General features: G+C 30.4%; 1 protein-coding gene across 1 annotated transcript; it reads left to right on the forward strand.

Annotated features, from left to right (window-relative positions):
* Nucleotides 1-491: 491 nt before the first annotated feature.
* LOC129911887 (protein phosphatase PTC7 homolog) lies at nt 492-22,554 on the forward strand. The gene is made up of 5 exons (XM_055989880.1): nt 492-1,062; nt 13,781-13,960; nt 21,010-21,326; nt 21,389-21,527; nt 21,601-22,554. Exons 1-5 carry the CDS (start codon nt 846-848, stop codon nt 21,648-21,650), a joined length of 903 nt encoding a protein of 300 aa, XP_055845855.1. The 5' UTR covers nt 492-845; the 3' UTR covers nt 21,651-22,554.
* The last annotated feature ends 1,842 nt before the right edge of the window (nt 22,555-24,396 follow it).

Consider the following 24,396-nt stretch of genomic DNA (forward strand, 5'->3'; position numbering starts at 1 on the left):
GAATTTTGTTCATACAAGTACCCGTACTGCTATTGAATGTACCCTTCGGTGTGGCCAAGCCTTTAAAGGCTTGGCCACACTGGAGGGTACATGCGGTAGCGGTACGTGTATTTTTTCATACAAGCCTTAAGGCTTGACCACACCGAAGGGTACATGTAATTGTATGGACAAAATTCGACATCTTAACGTTGACATTTCAGTTTGGAATTTTTTTCATACAAGTACCTGTACCGCTACCGCATGTACCCTTCGGTGTGGCCAAGCCTTCATTCCCTTTAATTGTGTAATTCTGGGTAGTGTGAACCTAGCATAATTTTTTACTGCTCATCTCTAGCATAATTAACTACCCTACCCACATTGTCGGCAATACAGGTCATTTTTGACAAACAAAAATTCGAAAAGTCACATGGCTGCCCGCGCTGAATTTGCTGAGGAAAAGTCATTCAGCCCAGATTTTTTTTCATGAAAAATTTCCATCCACCACTAGAATCACTCTACTCACAGATATTTTTGTTGAAAGAGGTCGATTTTACAATACAAATTCATTAATAATTCTTTATCTTTTTTTTTAAGTAAGCCAGCGAATAAAAATCGAAACAAAATCGAAAATTTTAAATTAAATCAACAAAAAAGAAGTGGACTCAAATAAAATTCAATTAAACGCAATTCATCGTAGTAGTAAAAAAATGTCAATCAATTTTCTCGACACGAATTTTTTATTTCCTTTCTCTCCTTTACAATCGACCACGAATTGATTTTGTGTTAAATATCAGAAAATAAATTAAATTAAAAAAAAACTTGTGACAAAATAATTTGTGTTTAAATTAACTAAAACAATAGAAAACATGCATTCATTAAGCTGGACAACGAGATTGATCTCACGGGCGCTCCGCAGTGGTTTTTCAACTTTATTAGAGCCTAGTGCGTCAAGCAAATCCCGACCACATTTTGTGTCAGTCGTTTGTGGATTTCCAAAAGATTTCCTAACTTCCAAATACAAACCCGGCAAATATGGAGAAGATTCCTGGTTCAAGGCCTCCACATCAACTGCAGACGTTTTGGGTAAGATTGACAATGACAATAGAATTTATGGAAAGTTTAATAAAATATCTTCTCATTTCGTAATCATATCAAGTTCTTTTTAGTTTTTTTTCTTCTTCGTTTTTTTTTTGGAATTCGTAAAGGCAAAGTTCTGCGCATTAAATAAGTTGCGTACTTTTATGTAGGAGCTCCAAAAAAATAAAATGTACATTTTGAAGGTTTTTTTTTTGTCTTTTTTTTCAATTTTTGGATTTTTGTGAATAGCAGGGGATTTAATGGGCTTGTTTGTTTGTTTGTAATGTTCTTGTTGTCGTGTTATCTCAAATTGAGGACAAGTTGCAGGTGATTATGAGCTGGAAGGCATTGTATATTTTTTTTTTAATAGGTAGGCAACCAGTTTGTCACGCGGACTGCATTAATGCGTTTTTTCTTTTTTTTTTATTTATTTGCATTTTGTTTGCCATTCACTCACATGAGTGATCTGGTGACTATCATCAAACTTCTCTCAGGCTATAATGAATTTCAAGATTTTGCTCGGGGACTCTTAGATTGAGGGTGATTTCTGATTTTGCAGTCGTTTGCAATATAATCGTATGAGTTGCCTTCGTCTCTGTCTCAAAACCGGGGGCAAAGTACGAGCAGGCGTTTTTTTTTTTTTTTTGTTTGTTTGATCTCTGGTCAATCATGTGGTGAAATGCAATAATTATTGTTTGTTTGTTTATATTTGAAATTAAAATCATAATTCAATGTTTGATATGATTAAGGGGGTTTTTAGCAAGATAGCTATTTTGGTTTAGTATAGAAATTCTCTATAAGTGGATATACATAGTTAGAGATATAATTTTATGGACCAATAAAGTGAATTACAAATGAGGCAAGGTACCTATTTACAGTCAAACCAGATTAGATGTATGTACCTAATTTAATTACGATAACTCTAAAAGATAATACAAACACCATGGTTTCTAAAATGTTTTGATCTCCAAACAAAGTAGTAACAAAGATTTTATAGAAATAAAAACTTGTAAACGTTAGAATCGTTGAAAGTTCCAAAAATTGCTTAAGTGTTGTTCACATAAATGAAATCTTTATTTAATAGCCTGACCACGGGCAATTAAGGAGCGTTTTTTTTTCAAAACTCAACAAATGCTTTTTTTCAAATTTTTTAGGAGAATGTTTTTTCTTTCCCATTTGAATACAAAGCCGAATTTTCAAAAAGTAGAAATGAGGAGTTGTTTTTTCTTGAATAGCTAATCGACAGGCTTAATTGCTATTTCAATATTTGGAAAGATTCGTCCGTATTTTGAACACGAAAACACCGCGTTTTTTTCAAAACGCAACAAATACATGTTTTTGTTGAGTTTTGCAAAAACGTTTATTTATCTTTTAAATAAATAAATAGATAAATTAATATTAAAAAGCTTATTTATTAAAGAAATATATACATACATTGAAATGAACTTATATTAATATTAACTAAAATAAATATTGAATAAAAAAAAACATTAACTTTTGTCGGCATAGTGTCTTTTCATACCCTCTGTGGACTCATCTGTGGCATCATCCGAAAAAATTTCATTAGCTTCTGTACGCCAGCCATCTTTTTTTCCAAAACTTTGTTTTCTGGGGAAACTTTTTTAAATTGGCAGTTTTTGGACACGCTAGAAAATTGGCTTTTTAGAGGTGTAACCGTTACAAGAGATCCGCTTATTTTAATCCTGCTTGTAGTCGCACACGGTCCAGCCTTTTCCTATTTTTCTTACGGTTCCATGATTTTGAAGAACGTTGCAATATTCTTCAGGAGAAATTATTACTTCTTTCTTCCTATATTTCTTTTCCACGATCTGGTGGCATGTAGCTGTGACCTCTTATTTGCAAATAGTGGTTTATATTTTTGAGCATTTTGCTTTTTTCCAAAAAAGAGCATAGAACAATCATCAAAATCGTGTGTTTATTTTGAGAAGCACATGAGTCAGAAAGTTTTTTTGGCTTTGGTCCAGATTGAGTCTTAAGGCTTCCTTCAAGCTTTTTTAAGTAGTCCACAACGATAGATGCTACTTTGTTTGCTTTTCTTGTGCCATCCGTCTCTGGCCAAGTATAAAACGTTACGTTTTCTATGTGGTGAACGATTCCCATGTTGTAAAGCCACACTTGTCTTGAATAAAAAACTTCTTCGATAGAAAGCTTCGTTAAGGGTTGATTCTGTTGGAGGTCGAATACTATGTCCAGTGTTCCTTCGATTGGCTTGTTCATTATTTCATGGAACTTCCATTGGAACAGAAACAACGGGTGTATAAGATCTGTAATCATACATACACATCAAACCGTTCAAAAAACACGGTCGGTTTGAGCAACCCTTACAACTTCTAATGTGTTCTAAGAAAAAACTTATTCAAGTAAAAGCTGTACACTTTTTACAACATTATGTACATATATATACAAATAAACAACTAAAACCAAACAACCCATATAATAATAATTACTTTCCAACCACAGGCAAATTTTGTGGATTTTTGCAAAAACGAGCCATTTTGTTGAGTTTTGCAAAACCTCCAATAATTTTGTTGATTTTTGAAAAAAACGCTCCTCAAAAATTCCCTTGTTCATTATAGCTGCGTAGATAAATATTTCCAAAGGAACGCAGCTTATATAATTAGAATTCTTTAAACATCCGCCAGCTCTCTCCGAAAAATTTATTGAAATTCATTAAAAGTAAACTGCATCACATAATGTTTGTTCTATCAACTTGATGTTGCTAAAATGAAGACGCGTTTACGTCTGTGTCTGTGAATAATTAAGCTACGTTTAAGTAATTTTTCGTGAAACTTCTAACATCAACTTTATCATAAGCCCTTAAGACTCACCAAGTTAAAAAAAGATTGCTTCTTCAACGAGATAAACTGATTATCAAACGTCAAAATGTCCTCTAAGTTACTTTAAAATGGCCGAATAAAAAATCGTAGCGGGTGTAATTATAGAAAAATATTGTATTATAAAGCTGATTTAGCTGATGTTTAACCTTGTCATAGGGCCCAGTATCCTCTATTCCAATGCAAGTATCATTTACATATCTCCAATCATTTTCTACACTTCTTCAAATCGGAAAATTTACAAAAGAAATTAATGTTATGCAAAAAATTGTTTAACTTAATTCATACAATTTTTAGGAAGATCTACCATTTATTCCACTTCGATGTTCGTATTTTTAATTTCATTTACTCTTTCTTCATATCATTCAAGTTGAGTAGCTGATCGTCAACACTTGGACTATGATAAAATTGCTTCGCGATACCTTTAATCTTTACCTTCGTATTTTGCCCCTTTTCGTTATCTTTTTTCTTGGAAACGATTCATATGCCAATACCTTTCTCAAAGGCCTATAAGATGACATCATATTCATTTCCTGAAATGATACTTTTGATCGTTCTTTCCCTCGGTCCTCGAATTATTTCGAACGTTTCCACTATTGTAGGTCGAATTCTTCTGCGAAATACTTTTATCCGGAAAGTGGTACAATAAAAGAGCATAAATTATTTTAAATTATTTTGCTTAAAGGATTTTAAAAACTAGTGTTTTTCACTATGTCAGCTTATTTGCAACTTATCTCAGGCCAAAGTGTAGTAGGACTGTTTACTATGAAATTTGAACAATAGAACCAAGTTTTCGATAAAAAAGAAGATAAGTCCATATATCACAAACAGCACCCACTTCTTTGCCGATTTTAGTTGTGTTCGGTGTTTTTCTATTAATATTCTACAATTGTTATGCCTTTCTACATTCATGTTCTTCATTATTTTAAGTTGTGTTTCCCCCACTGCAGAGATCTGTGGGAAAACTAAGACTTATTTCGCTCAAAAGTACCAATGTTTCAATATGATTTTGAACATTGTTTTTTCAAATGGACATCTCCCACCTTATTTCCTCCTTAAGGCTTGTTAATGGTCCAGGACAAGACAAATGTTTTTTTTTTTTTTTAATTTTCATTGTATCAGAAAATTCGCAATGAATAATAAGAATAGGTGGAAATATAAGATTCATTATTAAAATTCTTATGTTCTAGGTAACATTAAACAATTTTTTTATGACAGTACTTCATCAATTGGTGAGCCAAGGTCACATTCCAAATCTGCTGGCAGAAAAAATAATATTTTGTAATTATATTGATTTCTAGTATGTATTATGGACAGTATTTTTTCAATTTTGAATAAAGTGGAGTTATACATATGTGTTGTGTACGTCTTGTGCCAGATGTTTCAATTGCCTATTTAAAATTGTTATAATATGTAAATCCAGCTTATGAACGGGGTGAAATTGCACTTAATGTTCAATATTTATAGTTAAATAAAAAAAAACATTTTTCAACATATCATGGATGATTGAATATTTTTTGTATCTTTTAAATAACAATCATTTTTCTAAGCATTCAATTTTGTTATCAGTCCTTGTTCTGTTTTATGTGCATACGCACTCATGCATCAGATTTCTTTCCGGCATTTCTCTTTACAATTGGTGGTGGTGTTTTCTTCCACTTACCTTGATAGTTTTATCTTCATGTGCATTTTTTTTTCTTCAATTTACACTTGTGTGTTAGAATTGAAAAAAAATATATTTTACTCTAGAAGAAAATTTAAAGTACATTATGGCATCCATCCAAGTGTTTGTTTTTTTATTTTCTTTCAAAAGCAATATAATACACAAATAGAAAAGATACCTCAAGCGTAGACGTACCCAAAACCAATAACACTCACGTGAAATAAGTTCCTGATAATGCATGTGATCATGATATTTACTGTATGCTTAGGTTAAGGTTCTGTAAATGGTATCGAAAAAAAGTATCTAATTTTTTGTTTGCAAACAAAATTAGTCGGAAGCGGTTGCAGACAGAATTTTCAAAAATAGAACACAAAACAATAAATACGCAGAAAATTGTTTTTTTTTTTTTTGCAATTTAATTTAAGATTGTTTTTTAAGTCGCCAAACTGATGGTCAGATATTTATAAATTTGTTAGTGACTTTGAAATTTAATTGCGTTACCAAAAAAATTATATCAGTATCAGTTGGTAAAATAGGAAGTCTAGGATAGATACTAATGTCGAATTCCTTTCAATTGAAAAATCGAATTTTCGGCGATCTCGAAGCGAATTTTTTCTGAAAATCATGTTCCATAGAAAAAAAAATCGCCTCAAACGAAGCAGAATTCGAATTTTTTTTAATCCTTCTTTTTTGAGAGATTTACACGGATTTGCACATACACTTGGAACATTTGACATTTCTCAAACGTCAAGCTGAAAGTTTTCTTCGTGTTGTTTGTTTATTTGAGAACACCAACTTCAAATAAAGAGAAAATTTTAATTGAATATCGTATTTTTATTGCGGAAAAATATGAAATAAATAAAAAAAAAAAACAATGTGCGATCAAAATATATTTTTTCCTGGCATAGTTCTTGTGAAAAAGTCAAATTACTGTGACTTTTCTTCTCGTAATTGTCGTCAGAAAATTTTTTCTCTGTAAAACCACAGCATACGGCCAAAATAATAACCTTCTACTTTATCTTCACTCAGATCTTAATAATAACTGCAATTTCCCTTTGATTCTGATTAAAATAAATCTATATTACCGAAGAAAATAAACAAAATTATTGATCAAAGAAATCTCTGGTTTTATTTTGCAGAAATTGTTTTGGTTTCAGCTTGACGTTCGTGTAAAAATTGTTGTCAAATGACACACATACAATCGCAAAAAGAATTCGGTCTGTTTTCATGTTCCTTTTTAACACCAAAAATTCGATTTTTTTGAGGCGATTCAAAAAATTGAAAGGAATTCGACATAAGCTCTTTTATGAGTATCTTGACAGCTTGATTAAAGAAAATCGTAGATTTCGTTATAAAAATAAGAATGCTTAAAATAGGCGTTCTTTCTTTCTTACATTTTATTTTCCTACCCCAATATCTCAGGTCCAAATGAGATAATGTATTTTCCCCATTACCATCCCTTACAACTTCATGTGCCAATTTCAATTTACCATCCCTTAAAACTTTATATGAGCCAATTTTAACTCGTGCATGTGCCATGTGAACCTTATAAAAAAGATTTTCTGACACAAGTCCAATGCGAATAATCCTCTATCCAAGTCGTTACACTGTAAGGTAACTTATTAGATCACTTTCACCTTGTGTGAGTACATAATTGCATATATAACCACTCACTAGTACACCCCCTAAGTAGCGTCGTCGTCGCTCACGACTGCGATGATTGCTTGTGCAATAAGACAATTGAACGTTAGGTTTATACAAAATACAAACATATGTATGAATATATTAAAAATATTTCCTATGCTATTATTCGTTTGCTCATCGCTCTTAGTACCTATAAAAGCTTTATGACAGAAAATATAAAAACATTCTACCGGTGTGGGGTAATTGAGCTGTTGGCCTTTACGTCATTCATATAAATGCGCCACAACTAGAATTTCTCAGCTAGTAGACCCGAAGAATAGCATCAGAGTCAGTTATATTTTGGCGGCGAAAACTAGTTTTATTAATTTTTACTTCCATATGCCTAATGATTGTATTTTTTGTTTTTGTATGTATGTAAAATCACAATTATACATATATACAAGTTTTCTTAGAATTCGAAGGGAAAAAGATGATATTCTGTGAAAGTACAGTTCATTGACTATTGTAACTGACACACCCTCTTTTTATCGATAAAATTGATTACATCGCCAATTCGTTTAAACAAAACAAAAAAACAAAAAAAAAAATAGTATCGATGGCGACAAATATTATAACATTTTTTTTTATAAAAATAAATGAAAATCAAATTAGTTAGCAGTTTGTTTGAGGGAAAAAATATATATCTAGATAATTTGGTTTAAGGCTATAATTAAATTAGTTTGCCACCACAAGCTGGAAACAAGAATATGTCTAATTTTGATTTATTTTTGTGTGTGGGGTATTTCAAGGTCATGAAACAATGGAAGACTTTAAAGACTTAATCTTCGCTATATGTATATTTGAATAACTTTGTACATTTAAACAACGTTTAAAAATTTAGGTTGTTGTTTTTTTTTTAGGCAAAAATTAATTAAAATGATACGTTAATTAAAAAAAGGACTAAATTACTATGACATTCGCGATTCCAAGTAGTTGAACTAATTTGTTAAACCTGCCCTGATTTAGAAACCTCTATCTGATTTAGAATAATGTTAAAAAATAATATGATAACGCACTTCCTTCCCGGAACCAAGGTTAGAATGATTTGAACGAGCTATTTTCCAATTTTACTTTGCACAGCAAGTTTTTTTTTACATTACGCGACTTGGTCAGTTTCTTTAGGAATCCCGGTTTAAGTCATAGCGACAAAAAGCTTCTATAGATGTTTGCTTTCATATGCGACTTTGCAGTTAATAATAAATAATACGGTAGGTCTTAATTTGAAAAGAGTTTGGGATTTTTGTCAGTGTGATGATTTGGTTATAGTTGATCAGACTGGTCGAATGTCGCAGTAGAACGTATTGATTAGATTGTTGAAGAATGGTTTCAAGACGTAGCACAAACATTTTAAAAAGATATTTAGCAGAGGTATGCTTCAGAAGTTATTGCAAGGCTAAGGTCATGTTTCCCTCCGTACTTCGATGTTCCTCAAACAGATCATCGGAGCCAAAGTTTTTGACGTTCTTTAAGGTTTTTTAACCGCTTCTTTACTTGGCGGCGAGGTAGTGTCTTCATTTTTGGTGCATTCTCCTCATACCCTGTCTGTCCAAATGATTTCCATAAAGAAACTGCTGACAATACTACTTGAATACATCTACTTTTCCCCACTCTTCTTACTTTAAATGTTTCGTAGAGCTTGCTTTATAGTTTAATAACCCACTTCCAGTTTGGAGTTGATACTTTTTGCTACTTCCGTGCTAGCGATTCGACTTTTCGTAACTGATTCTTTTTTACGGATGGGGTTTCGGCTACTTCTTATATAATTTCTTCGTGATACTGGCAAGACTGTTTGTTTATGGTTAGTTTAAATTTTCATAATTTCGAACATCGATTTAAAAGATGAAGTTAATCCTGTGCTGAAAGACTGCTTGAGTTTATCTCGGGGTTATTTTATTTCACAACATTAATTTCCCCAAGTAAACCAAGAAGTAACTTAGCACTGACAAACTTTTCCAAAGTTAAATTTTTCAGTCATGAGTTAAGAAATTTATCAATTTCGCTAGTAAATTTAAAACCAGTTACTAAAAAAAAAAATTTCTTAAGTATGCATGCGAAAGGGTCTAAATATGATATCAAAATAATTATTCTTAATTTATTCAGCGCTATCAAGTCGTACTTAATTTTAATCTCCCACTGAAAAATTGACAAGTTTGCGTTTGTTTTTAAAAATTAAATTATGTATTATTATTAAAACTTCACTGAAAAAAAAGTATTTCAAACTAGGAAAATAATATTTGTTACTAGTACAGGAAAGATAGACTTTTTCGTGGAACGAAATACAGGACGGCTGAATTTTTCAAATCTGAAAAAGGGGTATTAGAAAAGCTTAAGTCCTGGTTTTCGGGACGCCACCCCCCTGGCGAAATCCGCCATTTTGGAAAACGCGAATCACTCTATATCTCCAAAACTATGAGTCCTATAGAAATGGTTGTCAGACCAAAGTTCTTGGAAATTTAATTATCTTTTTCTTTGTAGTACATTATTTTTCTCAGCGGGCAATAGTTTTGAGGTTATGTTGTTTTAATTTATTTTTTTTCGGTTTTCTTAAGATTATAACAATCCCAGTACTAGTTACATAATTTTTTAAACAGTAAAAACAGAAAAAATAAAAAATAAAACAACATAACCTAAAAAGTGTTGTCCTCGCTGAAAAACAGTGCATGCACAAGAAAAGATATTTATATTACCTACAATTTTGGTTCAGTAACTTATTCGATCAAGCCATTAGTTTGGGAGATATAGACCAATTCGCTTTTTAAAAAATGGCGGATTTTGCCAGGGGGTTGGTGTCCCGAAAACCAGGACTTAAGCTTTTCTAATACCCTTCTTTCAGATTTGAAAAAATCAGCCTCCCTTTAATTCGTTCCACAAAATGCCTGATTTCTTTACTAATTTTTCTGTACTTAGACTATAGTTTTCAATTCAATAACTTTTGACTCATACATCGCATGACTTTCAAAAATATACCAAATTATTGGAAATTTGATGGTCTATAACTTTTACTGCTTAAAAAATTATGTAACTAGTACTAGGATTGTTATAATCTTAAGAAAACCGAAAAAAAATAAATTAAAACAACATAACCTCAAAACTTTTGCCCGCTGAGAAAAATAATGTACTACAAAGAAAAAGATAATTAAATTTCCAAGAACTTTGGTCTGACAACCATTTCTATAGGACTCATAGTTTTGAAAATATAGAGTGATTCGCGTTTTCCAAAATGGCGGATTTCGCCAGGGGGGTGGCGTCCCGAAAACCAGGACTTAAGCTTTTCTAATACCCCTTTTTCAGATTTGAAAAATTCAGCCGTCCTGTATTTCGTTCCACAAAATGCCTGTTTTTTTACTAACTTTCCTGTACTATACAGTCTCAATACATATGAAAATATAAACAAACAAAATGTTTCAATAACAAACGAACTATAATTGAACACACCTCAAACTCGTGAACTCTTAATTAACGTTCATCATCAATAAACCAGTTAGTAGTTCCATTTGTACACCAGATCTCACTGATTAATTTATTCCGAGTTGAACCGGCATCAACTAATGATGTCATAAGAGCAGCAGCAGCAATGTTCAAATAATTACAACTTAGAATTGGCTCATAAATAAATTTTAGTTCGACGACAGACTAATATATTCTTTTTTGGATTTGATCTTTGGACTTTTATAATTTGACTTGTTTTAGCCAAAATTTATACATAAAATGGAATTCGTACATATTCTCATATCGTTTACGATATTTTCTCGAAAATTTATTCACAACCTCAATGAGATTGTTTTGCTGTTCATTATTGAAGGAACAACAAACATGGTTTTATTAATTACACTTCATTTAGTGTAATGTTACTTTTCAATATATCAACACATGCATTTAATACCCCTTTTGTCGTTTTTTGTTTACTTGTTTAAATTCTCAACTTTCTCGCTCTTCTTCATTTGAGAGTATTACCTTATTGTAAAATTTCATTTCATTTATAACTTGTTGTTTTGAATTTTTGTCTGAAAATTAATTTTATTTTTTGGCAATTGTTCAAACTCGTGATCAACCTTCCCAATTTTTTTTTTTTTGTATAAACAGAAATTAGTTATTTATGGAGGCAGAACAAAATGTGAGGAAAAAATTTAAAAAAAATTACACAAACATAATAAATTATGATGTTTTTTTTTCTTTTAAGAGCCGATTTTTCCATCTTCTAATAAACAGTCAGTTAACTGTTCGACGAATAAATTTATTAGGCTCATAAACAATCGGATAACAACATTGAATTTTTCAATCAAAAATAATTTATTCTACAGAATAACAAAAAAAAAATTGTCAAATTAAATAATATTCAAAACTAAACGTCTTTTTTATTTATAATTGTTTTTGTTTTCTTGTGATCCTCTGTATTCTTTGTCAAAATTATTTCAAAGCAGCTTTGACAATTGACACAGTATATTTTTATTGATATTATTCCTTAGAATAATTTTTATTCGTCTCTGAAAGAAGCAGATAGTTTTATTCATAGGAATAAGCTATATCTGCCTGTTGAAAAAATGATTTTTTCTCTATCAGGAGAATAAGTACTAACTGACTGTATAACTGACTGTTGAAAAATTGGCCCTAAGTGGAAAGTCTTTAAAAATAGGTTAAATGACAAAAAATTTGTTGATAATAATACAAAATTAAAGCAAAGAAATTTTTAGAAGAAATTTAATCATATTGAAGCTTAGGAATTTTGAATAAATTTGTTGCATCTGATCAATTTGATAATTTTTTGATAAATTGTAAAGAAATTTACTGAAAACATTTGGCAATTTGGTATTTATTTATCTGTAAATTCAATTCAAAACAAATATGAGACATTTATTTTAACTTCTTCGTTTTGTCATTGTTTTGGTGTTTTTATTTGAATTTTTTTTGTGCGATTTATTGTTTTCATGATATACTTTTGTCAGAATTTGTGACCATTGATAAATTGGTTGTTAAAAGGATTTTGATTTTCAACCTGTACCGCTCGTGTTTTCCATATTTCACAATTTCGTTTAATGAGAACAAATTTATTATTTTTATATTTTGTTGAAAGTACATAAATGTACTCTTAACAAAAGCTTATAACTGGACTTAAGAATAAAGAACGAAAATATAAGTTGTGTACATTTAGCAGGGGTCAATCGAAGTGTAATTTAAAGTATAAGTTAGATTAGTATTGAACAAATTATTTGAGATATTATTAATTTTTGGGACATTATAAGGTGTTTGATGGATTATATTCAATCACTCCACTTAAAATAGAAGTTATTTTTAATTATTTTTTTCTTTGTTTATATATGTAAAAGCCTGTTTTAAGGTGCAAGAACGCATATGTTTTTAGGTGCAAGAATGTAACCATGTTCCCCTAAAATATTTAAATTCGTAGTCTATTCAGACTGTGAGTTTTATAAGCGTATGTACCAAAATCTTAGTAAGAGTATGACAGCATCTAACTGATGAGCCCACTGCCATACTTGGGCGAAACGCATTGCAGTTGAGGTCACTTGAACCTTTAAAAATGTATCCAGCGATATATTGTAGCTTTCATCCACTACGTAAAACGTGAGCTGTGCCTATTTAAAAAAACCACTTCTTATTCAAAACATACCAAACTTAGAACAGATTAATATGTACATACATATGTACCCAGAACAAAAACGTGAATCGAAGAGAATATCATTAAAAGAACAGGAATGAAATAGTAAAATTTCATGAGAAGTCAAATCCATGATTGCAAGACTGAAATAACAACTGATGATGAAACTATTTGGCAAAACGTAGAAAAGTTTAATTTTGGTTTTGGTTGTTAATTCAACCGAAACCGATTAATCTTAATTAACTAAATGTTTGAGAATTAAAAAAAAGACTTAATTCTAATTCCTATAGTCAAGAATCAACCCACATACAAAAAAAAAACAAAAGCTGAAAAAATATTTATAAATATTTATATTTATTATTTATATTTGGAAAAAAAATCTCTAAAAAAAGAAACAAATTAATTGCTACTTTCAAACCCTATAATTCAAAAAGAATCATCGCTTTTTCTTTTAAAGTTATCGAATAAATTAACCGAACGAAACAAGATAAATATCAACATAAAACTCGATAAAATTGATTCATCAACCCATCTATCCATGTAATAACCAGTGTAGTCTGGAAAAATGTAAACTGCATTAATGAGTTGAAATTGAATCCAACAGTAACTGGCCTACCGTACTATGAACAAAAAAGAGTCGAACGATTAAATCTTTAAGTTGATAAATGAATCTGTTGACAATCCCATTTTACAAAGCAATATTAATTTTTTTGTTTTGTTATCTAAAAGTGTTTTCACCTCTTATTTTTGTTAGACAATTTTCTTTTTTTTTATAATAATATACCTAGTTGGTTAAGTTGTCATGTAGTTCGAGCAAGATCTTTTTGTTGTGAAATAAAATGCGGATATTTTCATGCTCTAGTTAATCTAACTGATTTACTAATTTTTGTTTCTTTTTTATTTTTAAAGGTGTCGCCGATGGTGTTGGTGGATGGCGAAGTTATGGTATTGATCCTGGTGAATTTTCTTCCTTCCTTATGAAAACCTGCGAACGTCTAGTCCATTGTGTTAATTTTAATCCACAACGACCAGTAAATCTATTAGCGTATAGTTACTGTGAATTACTGGAGCAAAAGAAACCTATCTTAGGTAAGTTAAACATTCCTTAGGATTAATAATTATTATTACTGTCTTATCTTAACTAATCGTAATGGTTTAATGGAGTGTATTCCGTATTTCTATATTGTTATGAATTATTATTGTTTCTTCCTTATGTCATTTTGTATTTATTTATTTTATTTTTTTATTTGAAACTTTCGAACAGAGATAAGAAGTTTCACATAACATCACGTTTCATTTTATATATCAATCCACTCGAAAAATAAGATTTGAAAGCAACAACAAAAAAACTAAAAGCAAAAGAAAAATTAATTGCGCAGGGTATTATTATAAGACTCCTCAAGAATTTACTTCAATTTTAGTTTTATTTAAAATGTTGTCTCTTAATTTTGTATCGATTATTATGATAGTTACTCAAAGTCTGGTGGAGTTTTCCCTTATTTACCACAAATACAGACAGTTTTTTGAAAAAAAAGTACGACCAGTCATTTAATCAATATTTACATTCATATGTATGTTTACTTGTTCGAAACATTGAATTTAGTAGACACACATGTCTACTGAAATCTAATTTTAGTAAATAGTCGATTTAGAGAGAGAGATTGACACTGTGGCGTCAGACTTGATTGACCTTTTTTTTTTTGATGATCTTTTAAGTGTTGTTGATGATATATGCGATTTGTTTGTTTTTGAAAACGAAATAGTAAACAGAGTGTAGAATTTCATAACACAAATTAAGTTTTATAATAAAAATACTTATAATATAAAAGATTAAGTTTTCTATGGTCTTGTATATGGCATAAACTAATTTGTTTCTATCACTTAATACTGCACCTTTATTGAAAATTAGGGAAGAAAAAATTATGATACCTTTATAGGCTCCCCAAACATAGTTTTCATACAAAATTCGACTTGAAAAAGTTTGGTTAAGGTGTGTGATAGTGAATTTTATTTAAGTACCCTGAACGGAAGAACCTCTTTGGAGTCGTTGTGCCCTTTAATCAAAGTGTGGAGCAATAGGGAGAATCGTTCCAAGAAAGCTCCCAAAATACGAAACAGAGGAAATGACATTAGAAGCTAATAGAAGCTTAACCAATGTGGAGATTGAATTTTGGCGTGTATAAGTTTTCGTTTTTTTATTCTCTTGGTGCGTGCACATACATTTTCCTTCAGAGTTGATATTTGGGAAATCCTACTGCGGATAGCTTTGCAAAAAAAAAAAAAAAACACGCCTATTGATAAGGAGACCGGACTAGGAGAAGGCGAACAAATTTTATATACAAAGACAGCTTCACTTAGTGGTTGGAAATTTGTTTAGACCTTCTTTTCACAAAGCCGATAGCAGAGTTGACTCTAAGTACAATTTCGTCTATATGTGACGGGAAATAAAGTTTTCGGTCACATAATACTCCTAGGTCATGAGGCGACTCCACTATGGTTATAGGCTGGTCATGTAGAATAAAGGAAAGGGGATAAGATTTGGTGTTTTACGAGAAAAATTGACTGATTATCATTTAGTTTTGTTTAGATTCATGGAGTTTTTTAAATACCAAACCGAGAAATTAATCAAATCTCTTTGAAAAAGAGTAGAGTCATGAGTCGAAAAAATGGTTTTGAACAACTTTCAATTGGCGCGGCGGTGGCGGCGGCGTTTGATATCGATATCATTTTTAGTAAGGATGAAAAGAAGAGGACCTTAGTGACTGCCTTGAGGAATCCCGGAGGAAGTAGACAAAGATTTGAGAGAATGCGGAAAGAAACGCTGATTAACCAAGTAAGAAGATTTGAATTCAAGAAGGCAGGTTCCAAATCAAGGGAGGATAATTCAAAAGTTATAAATTTTAAAAGCTTTAATAAAATCAGTGGAGATAACGTTTACTTCTCTTCTAAGGGGAATCTTATAAGGTCGTACAAAAGACTTGGAAGATGTGAAAGTTTTACTATAGAACAATCATTTTTAATATTACAGGGACCTTTTTGTGAAGAGGTTAAAAACACAATTTGCATATTTAAGTAAATTTTCCTTAAAATACGGATATACTTAATATTATTGATAGGGGTACAGGAAGGATTGAATAGCACTTTTTCGAGAAGACTATTTGAAAGTTAACCTAAATCTGACAAAATAAAATGATTCGAAATGCAAGGTGATGAAAAATTGCATTTAAATCGTGAGATAGATAGCTTGTTTTTTTTTTCTTAAAGGATTTTTTTTCTCAGGCTATAATTTTCTGAGCTATTGTTCGGCAGCCTTTTAAAAGAAAACAAAGACTACCAGCCCTATCGGCAATACAATTTCCCTGGAAAAATTTCTCTATTCCGAAAAATCGGTATCGGCAATACTTTTTGAATGGAAAAATTTCCTAGGAAAAAATTCCCACACAAAAATACCTATTGGGAATGAAGTTTCTCCCCCGAAGTATTTCTATCATATTTTTTATGGGGAACAGATATTTTGAAGCCAAAATGTACGTGTTTTTCTTTTAAAATATTCTGTTAAAAATATTAAATTATTTACTTCCTTTATCCAACAAAAAGCAAATGATATTGCAACTGGATAACGCAAAATAGTAGACAAAAATAAACTATAAGAAAACATTAAAAACTAAAGGAGACCATTCCGAGAGCATTAGTTTACTGCTTTGGTCGAAGAAATAATCAAATTATGTGGAATGCCTCAATTTATTTCAGTTATTTGTTTATCATGTCAAAAAAAAACAAAGCTTAAGAAACTTTATTGATTGATTCTTTAATTAAAATTAAAAACACAAAACTAATTACATGTCCATCTGAAGAAACAAACAAAGTAATAAGTTGGGCAAAAAATAAAAAAAATTATTGAATAAAAATCCACAAATCAACACCAAAGAAAAAAATTATATAAATATTGACTATTAAACATTTTAATTGTTTTTGTGCACTAAATACAATCAAATTAGAGTTGTCAAAAATTTCGAATACATGTGTTCGAAGGTTTTTTTGTTTTGTTAAGTTGGCTGTACTTCTTTCCCGAAAACGAAATTCCGATGGAGATTGCCGATAAGGAGAAAAATTCCCGGGAGAGAAAACCTACTCCCGGGGAAATTTCTCACGTGAGATTGCCGATAGGGCTGAATATTCTTTCCTTGTTTTTAAAATCTTTAGTTTTTTTTAGTGAATTTAAATGAGTATTGCTTAAAATAATCCTGAACAATGTTCTAAATCCCAAATTTGGACGCATTATGTACTTTTCTTTCAGTTCAAATTGCTGCAGGCAATTTTGAGTAAAAGCAAATTAAAACCGCTTCACTCCCCACTTCATTTTATTAGAGCTGTTTGTTTGGTGGTATGTAAAAACAAATTAAATTACTTCAGCCTCAAACCTAATTTTTAAAATGTAAAATAATTCACATACACAAAATAAATACAAAAAAACAAAACTGGTTCTATCAGACCAAAATTAGATTTGAAGTTGAGATAAAAGCTTTAAGCATACCAATACCTCATGTACACACGACAGATATCTAAACGATGATAATACAAAGTCCACCAAAGGTGGCATCAGCGATCTTCCACCTACTACTACGATGCCTAAGTTAGAATATACGCAAGTTGATTAATTGTAATTAACTTTGATTGAAATATATTTTCTATTTTGTGAGATGTGCATGCGTTTGTTGAGTGTACTTTGAACTTCAATAAAAACGATTGTGTTTACATTTTTTGTTTTTTTTTTTTTTGCTGAATCTGAGTCTGAGTTGTAAACAATTCAATATAAATTTGTTATTTTAAATAATATTTCTGTCAACTCTTCTTCACCTCTTTGTTAAGTGACAATTTTTTTTTTGAATTACAATTACTAGAGTTTAAGTTACATGATACACGAACATTAAATTCTTTTACGTAAAATATTAATTATGATCTCATATTCTTAATCAAAAGTGTGACAGATATTAATTTCAATATCATACTGAACTTGTGAAAATACCTTTTTTTTTCTCTAACAATAACGATTAATGCCCTGAACCTCCTACTTGCAAAAATATGTGAAACATCTTTACCACATTTTCTTAGAAAAAAAAATCTATGATTCTCATGTGTTTAAGTTTGCTTGTGAACATACGATCGAATTTCCACTCATATGATTGACGACGATGCAGATGCACTCGAGAGATACTTAAATGCCTATTAGTTGACATTTTATAAGATGAAAAAACAAAAAAAAAAAAAACAGATTTTGTTTACCTCCCGTGGATTAAATAAAATTCAAACCACGTACAGTTTAAGAATACCGATAAGTACGAGTTGAATCATTCTTAAATAGAAACATGTGTTTAAATTTATTTATGACACTTAGGATTTAAAACACCAAATGGGCTGCCTGAAAATCCCAGTAAAAACTGATTTATCATCTTTGAAGTGTTTGAATATTTTTTTTCAGTTTTGAAATTTCACGTGTTGGAAATTTGTATTATTTGCATATTAAGAGTATCCTTTGTATCATATAAGTGGTTCGGAGTAACCAGGCAGAAAATTGTTGACCATGTCATACCTGCCAACTTATTACACAAAAAAAAATTTTTAAATTGTAATTAGAACTTGCTAGTTTATTTAGCATTGACGTAGAATTATAAAGTTCCATTAAGAGCAACTGTGAGTACCATAACTGCAAGCGAATTGAAATCAAATTTCAATGTTTGCCCTATTGTGGATAGGGGGCGGAAACGTATTATGTTTATACCTGGACACTCTGCTTGTATTCATAAGTACCATACTACACTAAAACTCTAGTATCTATACCCTGGTGCTCGACTGGTTTAATCATGGTATTCCCTCACACATATGTATGTGGTATAAACTTAAAACATACTAACAGTGCGTTACAAATATTATCGAGAATTTGTTTTCGATCAAAATCATTTAGAGCCGTTTCTTCAAACGAGAACTATGAATTTAAATTCTAAATAAAACCTTATGTAACAGTTTATGCAGAGGAAAAAGTAGAGAATAAAAGTTTATGTTCAACTTAAATATTTCAGTTTCGTTTCAACAAATGTTCTTAGAGCGCTTTCCGTTCACTTTGATTAGTTAGACCAGTAAAACGAGTTAGGGTGATACAGGGTATATAATAAAATTGGAAGAATATTTTTGCAAGCTAGCCAGTCAGGGAAGCGAAACTTGACAAACTTGTTAGCACCTAACGTTTCTGATCCTTTTGAAACTTTTGAAAAACCGTTCTGACTGCGATTACGATTCCAATGCGAGATGCGACATGCGACAAAGTGTATCGTTTCGTATCTCATACATCGGATTTGTAATTGGAATTGGAATCTTATCGTTACTCGTATTTTTCTTTGCTTCAGCACCAGTAAGGAAAAATACGAGCAATGATATTGTTTGTAAAGTAACGTTCCGTTACTCGTTACTGAAGTGAATACCCGCATTTCAGTAACGAATACACACGATTTGCTGCAGCTCTAATTCAAAGTAATTACAATAAAACTGCATTTTTAGTTTTCCTTAAACAACTCAAATAGACAAGAAAGTTTTTTTATGTCGGCTCCTCCCGTACATCAACCAATTTCATTAAAATGTATGCACTTAGGAGCAAAAAAAACGGAATCAAATAAATTCGTATATGAAAACAAAAATTGCAATGGATAAAATATTTTTTCTTCGAAACCTGATGGTCTCATCTTAAAGCTTGAATTTTTTACTTTGAATTGTTGGTAAAAACATAAAAATGCATACGATATTATAAGCGCTATCTGTCAATTAATTGCACTCAATTTTGTTTAAATTTTAAATTTTCCAGATACTACTCTCTGTTTCAATTTCAAGTATTGGTTTCGTGTGAAAAAAAAATTTGAGGTTTTTATCGTAACCAACATTACGATGATGGAGAATTCCAAAAAAGTGGGTCTCGCAATTCCGTCCGTGCGTCTGTACGTCTGTGCGGTTGTGCGTCCATCTGTACACATTTCCACAGCCTAAACGGGTGGACGGATTTTCTTCAAATTTGGTACAGATGATTTTTATGGAATTTTGAAAGTTGGTTTTTTTTGTTTTTTAATATCTTGCTTAGAAAGTGTACCTCCCATACAAATTTTTCAATTCAACCCAAATAACTCAAAAACGGCTCTAACGATTTTGATTAAACTTTGCAGACGTAATATTTGAAGCAATTGCAATAAAACTGCATTTTTAGTTTTTCTCAAAAAAGTCAAAAAAGTGTACCTCCCATACAAATTTTTCAAAATTTTGCCCTAAATGTCGACTCTTCCCCAACATCAACAAAATTTCTTTAATTTTTTATAGAGGTAGCTCTTAAAATCTACAAGTAAATCAACATAAAAGTGTGTTAAACTGCTAGAGCAAGTACGTGCGACCCCAATCGTGCATTTTATTTCCTTACATATTTCATTTATGTTGATTGGATATTTATAAAGTGAAGAGATTTTTAAGTTCTAAGCATTGACTCGAAGATTTTTTTCCAGCTTTTAAATTGTACCATTAACATTCATGTCAATTACATCCTGATCAATTATCATTTTCACAGAACGCAAAGTTTGATTCCATTTTTTTGCTCCTATATATAATCTTCAATTTAGTTTAAATTAGGTGCTTTGAACTGCAAGGCAAGAGAAAGTACGTGCGACCCAATCATGCATATTATTTTTCAACCCTGCTGCTTAATTATATACCTGTTTTCAGCAGTCTTTTCTTAAGTTTTTTTTTTCAAAAATTGTGTCTAGTTTTTATAAAAAAGAAAATACATTTTTTATTTATCTTTGCAATGACTCATTATCCAAAACCAAAATTAAAATCTATTTAAATATTCAAAAGGTGGGAGTTATTTTTGCCAAAATATACTTTTTAATTACATAAATAATACAAATTGACTTTTAAACGAAGAGTCTGATACATAACTAAAAAAAATACTAAAAAAAATAATAACTGGAAGAACTCAGCTGCTTGTTTGCTTTGGCATAAAGCCAAACAAATTCAATTTTTAAATTACGTTTTATTTTTTTTAAAAAAGATTTTTTGTTTTCCTACAAACATCTGAAATGTTTCTATTATTTTATATTTTATTGCAGGTAGTAGTACAGCATGTGTGTTGGTACTAAATCGAGAGAATAGCACAGTGTACACAGCCAATATTGGTGATAGTGGCTTCATTGTGGTTCGCAAAGGTGAAATTATTCACAAATCCGAGGAGCAACAACATTATTTCAATACACCCTTCCAACTATCGTTGCCACCACCCGGTCATGGACATAATGTCCTTAGCGATAGTCCTGAATCAGCTGATACCTTAAGCTTCCCAGTGAAGGAGGGTGATGTGATTCTAGTGGCAACAGACGGAGTTTTTGATAATGTGCCCGAGAAGCTTCTTCTTGATGTTCTCAAAGATGTAAGTTCAATTTTAATTTTTTAAATAGGTAACAGAAATAATTTTCATTTTTTTTTTTTAAGGTCGAAGGAGTTACCGATCCCGTGAAACTTCAAATGACTGCAAATTCACTTGCGTTAATGGCACGCTCCTTGTCCTTTGATAGTGAATTTATGTCGCCTTTTGCGATCAACGCAAGACGAAACAATATCAATGCAACCGGTTAGTTAAGAAATCTTTTTAATATCTTTCCTTTCATTATTTCTCATTATTTGTATTTTTTATTTATTTTTAGGTGGAAAGCCAGATGATATCACCGTGGTACTTGCAACTGTATCAATGTGAAAATAATTCTGTAAAACCTATTAGTTTGTATTTTGTAAAGCAAATCGATTTATGTAACTACATTCTCACCTCCAAGAACTGGCGTCTTAGCTCTTTGATATATTCGATTTGCAAAGAGTATACAAAAAAAAAAAGATTTAAAAAGCTTTTTTTTCGTACGCTGTAATTTGAGTTCAACGTCGTTATTAATATTTAGTTTTGTGATTTTTCTCATAATCCTTAACGACTGTTGTTCTCGTTTTTACAATTTACCGCTCACCTCACCCACTCCCGCTATTGTATATTATTTTTCTGTTTATAGTTCTTAAGCTAGTAGTTTTAAGTAAACATAATTTAAAAAAAAAGAAAAAAAAAATTACACAACAAAAAGTAGTTACGATACATTTAAAAATTAAAGGACTGAACGCAAGCACAGAACATAAATACATTTAAAAAAGAGAAAAAAAAACGGAGCTCGCTATAGAATGGCAAACATAAAAAATATAGTAGTTATTATATAAAATTAGAATTTAGAAATTTAAAGAAAGAAGAAAAAAAACCTTTAGTTTCAAATAAGCGAGATATAAAAGTAATGATAGAAAAGAGTTATTAACTTTTTTCTGTCTATACCTTTTACGCTGAGTAAATCGAACGAGTGCTATTTTAAAATTATTTTAGTTTGGTTACTATATATATTGCTTCCTATAAATGCAAAAAAACGAAAACTTTTTACTTTAAGTATTTAAAATTGATTAAAGACTTTGTTTTTTTTTTTTTAGATTTTGTTTTCGCATAAATGAGTCAAAGGTTTTGCGCGTGTGAGTTGATAAATATCGGCAAAAACTTTAAATGGATAGTTAAGGAATTTTGTGTGTCTAACTTGAAACTGACAAATTAAAAAAAGATTGTGTTTTTAACAAAAAAAGGGACTTCTCTTAAATAATTGGCTTTATTCGTGTTTTTGTAGATTCGATTCGCGTTGATTGGTTACTTTCTATTCACCTTTGAACGATGGGATTGGTAATTTCAGCTAGAATGACTGCTCTTGTTATAAACCTGTCTTGTTAAAAAATAAAACAAAATTGTTCCCAGGGTTCAACGCAGACCACCTGAACACATGCAAGTTCTGAATTTTTATAGACTTTGATTGGCCAGATGTTATAAAAAGCTAAGTGACATTTGGTTTTGACCAATCAAAGACTCTAGGTTCAGAACTTAAGTTCAGGTGGCCATCTTTAAAGCCGTCCATTATCCTTGTCCTCCTTTTCACTATCATAGTATCAATAAATGAAATGATTTTTTTCTTACTCTGGAAATACCTCGGGGTGTGATCATAGAAGAAGACTGATTCAAATTATAAAGTGCAGATTAATGATGGTGTAAAATTTCACAACAATTGGTTCAATATTTTTAAACAAATCATATTTTTTTGTATCATTTTATTTTTAATTTCATAATTTAAAAAAACAAAAATCAGATCAACATTAGATTGTCAGTTAACAGTTTTTCTTTATATTTCATTTCTTCAGTCTGCCTAATATTTAGGTTTTTGTTAATAATGTTAATAATTTGTGTTTGTGGCTTTTTTTTTTTGTAATTATAAATAGATACCTTCATTTGAAAGAATTAATGCGATTTGAATGATATGAATGTGTAAGTATTTAGTTCAGTTGTTAATAAATCATCACAATACATACAAAGATATTCGAACAAAATAGTAATCAATAAAATTATTAATAAATAATTAAATGAAAGTAGAACTATTAATAATTTCGGAAAACAAACATACCTACAAATATCCAACAAATGCAAATTTATAGCAACAAATTAATACAACAAACAAATAATAAGAACTTGGAAAGAATTGGAAACGAAAATTGAAATAAATAATAATAAATACAAATTAAATATTAAAAAGAAAGAAATCGGTTATAAAATTATTATTATAATCGAGTTAAGCTAGCTAAATCAATTAGATATTTGAAATAGAAAATAACAAATAAAGAGATCAAATTTAAAAAAAAATAATTAAAAATAAATAAATTTTTTGTTTTATTATAAAATAAATTTATATTTTGTGTAGTTGGAATTCTAGGTTTGAAAGGATGGACACATTTTTTTAAAAGAAACAAGTAAGTGTTAAATGAAAGATGAAGGAAGATCCATTATAGCCCCGCCAATGTTTAACCGATATTAGTTTTTTGTTTGTCCTATTTTAGGTTTGGATAGAGAAACTATAATTTTTAAATTTCCTATTTTGTAAAACGATTACCGTTGAAATAACTTCCTTCAAAAAAAGCCAAAGGAAAACAAGATTTTAATCTTCTCCACTTTTTCGATTATTAACTCTAAATTGGTCAATAAATCATTCTTAATAACTTTCTTATCGTTCAAATGCGATTTCGTATAACGATAATCGTTTTATTTCAACGATAATCGTTAATCTTTACAACTACCATTTGCCTATTGTTAACTTTTGTTTAGTTAAACTGTCATAATGTTGTTGCGTCTGCCGTTAGAATACATGTGAGCCTCACAAAAAATATTTTTTTTTTCGGTTCAGTTTGGCCATATGATTTTCTCGTTTTTCATAATCTCTCTTTTATCGTGGCTATCTTTTATCTTCCAGTATCGTTTACCTTACGCTTATTTCAAAAAGAACCCTGGATTTTAAACCGGTATTCTTCAAGCGCTTATATGAATATTCACCATCACCCTATTCAGTTGTGTGGTGAAACATTTATGAGCGCTAAATCTGTGAAAAAAA

Source organism: Episyrphus balteatus, chromosome 2 (assembly GCF_945859705.1).
Source record: "Episyrphus balteatus chromosome 2, idEpiBalt1.1, whole genome shotgun sequence".
Taxonomy (NCBI): Eukaryota; Metazoa; Arthropoda; class Insecta; order Diptera; family Syrphidae; genus Episyrphus; species Episyrphus balteatus.